We start from the raw sequence: 6,203 nt of genomic DNA on the forward strand, positions 1-6,203 counted from the left end.
AAAATGATATCACTATAACAAAATCACAAATATACGATGGAGTCTATTTTGTGGGCACGCCAATTCTCCATAGCGCAAAATACGCAATAAGCCTATACACCACAAGCATGAGCGCCATGGCAATGATAGACTGCGCAACCCCATGAAGGCCCACCGGTTTGATGGCCGGAAAATCCGCCACTCTACAGATATTTCCGGGAGCACACGGATAGGTCTGGTCGTCGGAGAACTGCGAGGCAAGCAGCAGCTTGAAGGTGTGCTGAATGCTGGACAGATACCTTATCCAACTGATGAACTTGGGGATGTGCTGCACGTAGTAGCCCCCGATGAGCGTGAAGGCCGACATGATGACGGAGGCGAAGAAGGTGGCGGACTTGAGTTTCATGACGAGGGCCCCGATGGCGAGCCCCAGGCCCTGTGTGCAGACGACGCTGTAGAGCAGCGCGAGGAGGCCGTAGAAGAAGCAGTTGGGCGAGGGCTTGAGGCGAGCCATCCAGTAGACCATGGTGAAGAAGGCGGTGGGGAGGACTAAGCCCATGGGCATGTCGCCCATGTTTATGGCCAGGAAGTAAGACGAGAGGCGGTACATCCCCGACGCCCGCTCCTTCTCCAGCATTGCCCGCTCTTGAGGGAAGGTGAACACGGCTTGGAACACCGCGCCGAACCCCCAGAATGCCGACGTGAAGAACAGAAGCCCAACCTGCACCAATTCATGTCTCGAAACTTATGTTTTATAGCACACCATTTTAACTTTTCTAAACTGTGCCCTTAGTGAGCATTTACATTGTATGATTGACCAGATGCATAATTCGGAGTTTCAATTCATCAAAATACTATTTTAATCTATCAAGATTAATCCTTTAATGCCCTTGATGTATGAGAAATTATAAATTGAATGCATAGATTATCATTGTTGTTAACAATTCTGTATTATTAGTAAAATAAAATCAACTCTCTTTTCTTACCGCGTAAATTCCGACTGATCATGCTAAAATTGAGACCAAGATCGGAATCCTTTTAGCTTGATACTACAAAATCTCCATACCAATTTTTCAATCCAGTATCAATTTTGATTATAGATTCCACCTCGAATAGTATTGAAGTGTGATGCATTTATCTAGAATATTCTAAGTGAGAATATACTATGCATAATCTAGAGAATTCACCACTAGCTAGATTACTCTAGAGTATTCTAAATAATACCTAGGACATGTATGGTATTCTAGAGATTAGATATTTTCTATATAGTATCTAGAGAATTCCTTAAGTGGATGCTAGTAGAGAATTCTAGATACAAGTTAGTGTAGTGGGATCTAGAGAGATCTTCCCACACCTATAAATAGAGCTCTTGTGAGCCATTTGTAACCAATCTCACATAATCCAAAAAACATCTCAAAAACATCACTCTATATATCTAATATTATCTAAGTTCTTTGGAGACAAGAGCTCCACTCTAAAATCATTCTCTCTATCTTCTACACACTACACTCACAATATTCTCTACACCACTTCACTACAATCACTCATCACACTCAAACCACTATATAATCGCCTCCATTTTCTAACAAATAGTCATAAAACCCTAATTCTGCAACGTCAAATCGATGTCGGATTAAGAAGTTTGGGGGTTTTGTAATTGAAGTGAAGTGGATTATGCGTGATATCAATTTCAGCAACTAGTAATCAGATCAATCAAAATTGATCCGACAAGAAAATAAAGTTTACTTTAACAATAATAGTAATATGTGTATTAATTTGTAATTTTCGCGTGTCAGAGTTACAGTTCTTGTGAAAAAGTTGAAATGTTTGAGTATAAAATGGTAGTTTTGGATGAGATATATATGTAATTAACCTGGTCTTGCAAGCGAGTGATATTGGTGTTCCACCAGAGGAGTCCGCCGACGATGGCGACGATGACGACCTGCGCGATTTGGAAGGTGGAGAAATGCTCGTGTCGTCGCTCCTTCATCCCTCTCACCAACAGAACTGAGAACTGCGTCCACCAACTGTTCGACCATTTATTCACCTTCTTATCATTCATCATTGAGGAATCATCGCCTCGGCCGTCGAGGCCAAGCTCCGCCTTCACGCCCTCCAACAAATTCGCTGCATACGCCGCCGCCAGCCTCCCTTTAATGGCACTCGCATCTTCACGCGAATCGCCGCTCACCACACCTGCAAAACGAGCGCAAGACCTGCTTGATTTCAACTCAACTTGATTAAGGAATGAATTCAGACGAGCATGGATATTATACCGTTTGCAAGATCTAGCAAGAAATCTGCGGGATTGACGGCGAGCGGCGGCGCGAAGCCGATGGTGGAGAAGTAGTCGAGAGCGACGGAGGCCTTCCCGTAGTAGAGAAGGTTCCCTTCAGACAAGAGTATGATTTTGTGGAAGAGGTAGAAGAGTGTGGTGGAAGGCTGGTGAATGGTCATGGCGATGGTTCTGCCCCCATTCACCAGCTCTCTCAGCGTCGCCACGATTCTGAGGGCCGTGGTGGAGTCGAGGCCCGACGTGGGCTCGTCGAGGAGGAGCAGGCTAGGGTTTATGAGCATCTCCTGGCCGATGCTGACGCGCTTCCGCTCGCCCCCCGACACCCCCCGGACCACGTGGCTGCCCACCGCGCTGTCCCTGCAGCGCGAGAGGCCGAGCTGGGAGATGACGGCCTCCGCCTGCTCGGCCTTCTCGGCTCGGGTTAGGGTTTTGGGGAGGCGGAGGAGGGCGGTGTAGAGTAGGGTTTCGAAGACAGTGAGGTGGGGGTGGAGGACGTCGTCTTGGGTGACGAAGCCGGTGTTGCGCTTCATGGCGTTGCTGAAGGGCTTGTTGTTGTAGGTTATGGTGCCGGAGAGGTTGCCGCCGAGGCGGCCGCCCAGGGCGGTTAAGAGGGTGGTTTTGCCGCTGCCGGAGGGGCCGAGGAGGGCGAGCATCTCGCCCGGCGCCACAATGCCGCTGATGCCTTTCAGGATTACTTTCTCTTCTGATTTGCTTCTCTTTAGGATTCCTGAGCGCTGGGGTTTGATCTTGTATACAACATCCTCGAACTGCAATTACATGTTCCACCAACATTTTTAGTACTTCTCAGATAAATTATTTTATTTTTCACATTTATTTGGTTTAAAATGAAAATTTTGCAGCAACATTAATTTGTTTGATATCTATATAGCATATTCATCATTAATGGAATTTTCAACCTGCAGCCAGATGCTATTAACCAAATTAATTCGGAATTCATCCATCCGATGATATATGCTTCTGTCATTACTGTTTGAGTGCTTTATTTTTGTTCATAAAAGAATGAGAAAGAAAAAAAATAAAAATGAGAATGCCAAATATTGAAAATTCGAAGGAAAAAAATAATTAAAGAAAGAAAACAAAAAGGTGGTTTTGAAAAGGGGGAAGGTACGTAATAAGGGTATGTAGACTTTAAACCGGATGGACTAAATTAAAAAGCTATTTTTCACATAGAAGTATACTTTTGTTATTAAAAGTAAATAGAAATGACCATTTACATTAGTAATTAACTCCTAGCATTTGCACTCTGTGCAATGTAATGAAAACTTTTTTATATAAACCTTTAATTTTATTATAGCTATAAATTGACACTCAATTTAAAGTTGATTTTACGATTGAAATGTTGCCGTTTTAATATATACAAAATATTTTTATATTTTATTATATATAAAATTAATGATTATCATTTGATTATTATATAAAAACTCTAAATATAATTAAAAATACTACTCCCTCCGTCCCAAACGAAATGTCTCATTTCTTTTCGGCACGGAGATTAAGAAATGTGTATAAAGTAGATAAAGTGGGCTAGTGGAAATTATTTAAATATTAAGTATAGAGAGAGTGTGTATTGCCAAAAAAGGAAACAGGATATTTCATTTGGGACAGCCCAAAAAGGAAAACATGACATTTCGTTTGGGACGGAGGGAGTATAATTTAAGATAAATATATTTTAGTTTAAATAAAAATAATAAAGAATAATTCATATTAATAAAAAATGATATTGTGAACAAAGGAAACAATATAAGTTAAAAGATAATTGAAAGAAATAGATTTATTCAAATAAAAAGAGGAGAGAGGAGAGATAATTTTCTTAAGCTTTAATCATTAAATAAATATAATTTTTATATTTTAAATTCAACATTTACATAACATATATCAAATTAAAGCTCTTGTCTTGATCTTTAATTTGATATGCATATCAAATATTTTATAATTAGTCGAATTTTACAATTTTAAAAAAGAAATAAAATAGAAAAATAAGAAGTTAAAGAAAAAGAAAAAAAAATGTATAGCTTATAAATAAACCTTCAATTTTATTCTAACAACAAAATTGCCACTCAATTTTGAAATTGATTTGAAATCAATTTAAAATTGAAAAGTCCATTTTTAATATAGTATAGATATCAGAAGATTTGTTTCGGCCGTGTCATAGATAGTAAATGGTGAAATGCAAATTATGAATTTGAATTATAGACTAGGATTTGGACAATTAAAGTTTTACACCTTTAATTAGAATTAATCCGTGTCGGGTGAGATACGAGAAATATTTTGGCCAGTTTTTAGACATGCTATATATTTTCTAATTAATGCTTTTTTGTTCTTCTTTTCAATATTTTGTCAACTTCCAAAGACTGATGATGATTATGAACAAGAGACGATTTATTTCAATGGATGAAAAGAGATTTGGTCGCCGCGTTTTACTCATCTCAAAATCATTTGACGTAATTAAAAAATAAAAATAAAAACTGATGGCAAGTTTTTATTTATTTATTTATTCTGTTATAAACATTATCGAACGAAGTCACTGAATATCGTTGAAAGGAAATGGTTTAGTTTTCCAAATGTAGGCTGATACCAATTGAATAAGCGATTTCGGTAACATAAGCTAATTTATAAAGCCAAAATAGGAATTTTGTTTAGAAATAAAAAAAAAATGAAAAACATGCATGTGGAAGAAAAAAAGATGATGTATATGTATATATATGTACCTTAAGTGTGACAGGAAGATTGGGTTTGTTGACGATGGGCGATTGGTTTGGGTTCATCATCTTCGGCGCGGTGTTGAAAATGAAATGCACTATTTATCTTTCAATTTCTTCAACTCTTTATTACTAAATATATCTTCACTTCTAAGAATTGATTTCTATTTGATAGTCCTTGTTGCCTAATAGGTGTTTTATGGAGTAGTAATCAAAAGGTGCAAACCAAATATTACAAGCATCGCTATTTTGTGCTAACATATAAACTAAATCGTGAATTGAATGTCGGAAATAATATTTATTTCGTTTTGCCTTATTTCGGTTCCAGACAAATTTTAAGTTATAACCATGTGAAATAATAAATCAACTCAATAAAAACATAGGAAATAATAGCATGTACACCCCTTAAATTTCTATATTATTACAAAGCGTACCGAAACAGACATACTAAATATGTTTAATAGCAGGTTTAAAAAAAAATATTTAATAGCAGTATTAAAAAAGGAAACAATGTAGTCAAATGGCCATAATGAAGATTGAAAATTAATTTTTGGCTCCTAATCTTAAAACATCAAAATATGACCATTAATTAGGTAGTATGCCTAATTTGCCCTTTTTACTCGGCCGCAGGGGTGATTGCTCGGCCGCTGGAAGCTTATGGGTGAGTTGCGCGCTCGCGGGGAAAAGCCAGCGGCCGCTGTGCGTATGGCACTTATGGCACTAATAGTGCCATAAGTGTATACGCATCATTTTATTACTTGGTTTTATTTTGGATTTCCGTTGGCACTTATGGCACTATCAGTGCCATAAGTGTCAAAAAGATCATTTTAAACATTTTCCCGCAGGGTTTAGATGTTCCATTTAGGGTTAGATGTTCGATTTAGGGTTTAGATTATCTATTTATGATTTCTTGATTCTATTATTGTTGTTTCTGTTGCACGTATGACACTTATGACACTATTAGTGCCATAAGTGCCAAAATGATCATTTTACTTGGTTTTATTTTGGATTTCCGTTAGCACGTAAAATCTTGACACTTATGGCACTAATAGTGCCATAAGTGCCTAACCCGACCCGGCACGCGACCCGCGTGCCTGATCCTACCCGGTCCGCCTCATTAAGGGTAAAAACGTCCAATTCAATAAAAATTGCCAAATTTTATGTTTTTTCAATTTGTGGCCATAAATTGTGTTTTATGCTTCATTTTG

The 6,203-nt window shown here is 38.2% G+C and overlaps 1 protein-coding gene across 1 annotated transcript; it reads right to left on the reverse strand.

The window, feature by feature from the left end:
- Positions 1-3,237, reverse strand: LOC131013245 (ABC transporter G family member 14-like). Its single transcript, XM_057941317.1, has 4 exons — positions 3,193-3,237; positions 2,256-3,042; positions 1,853-2,175; positions 1-700 (listed from the first exon to the last, which is right to left on the reverse strand). The coding sequence occupies exons 1-4, from the start codon at positions 3,235-3,237 to the stop codon at positions 44-46; spliced, it is 1,812 nt and encodes a 603-aa protein (XP_057797300.1). The 3' UTR covers positions 1-43.
- Between the last annotated feature and the right edge of the window lie 2,966 nt (positions 3,238-6,203).

Source organism: Salvia miltiorrhiza, chromosome 2, assembly GCF_028751815.1.
Source record: "Salvia miltiorrhiza cultivar Shanhuang (shh) chromosome 2, IMPLAD_Smil_shh, whole genome shotgun sequence".
Taxonomy (NCBI): domain Eukaryota; kingdom Viridiplantae; phylum Streptophyta; class Magnoliopsida; order Lamiales; family Lamiaceae; genus Salvia; species Salvia miltiorrhiza.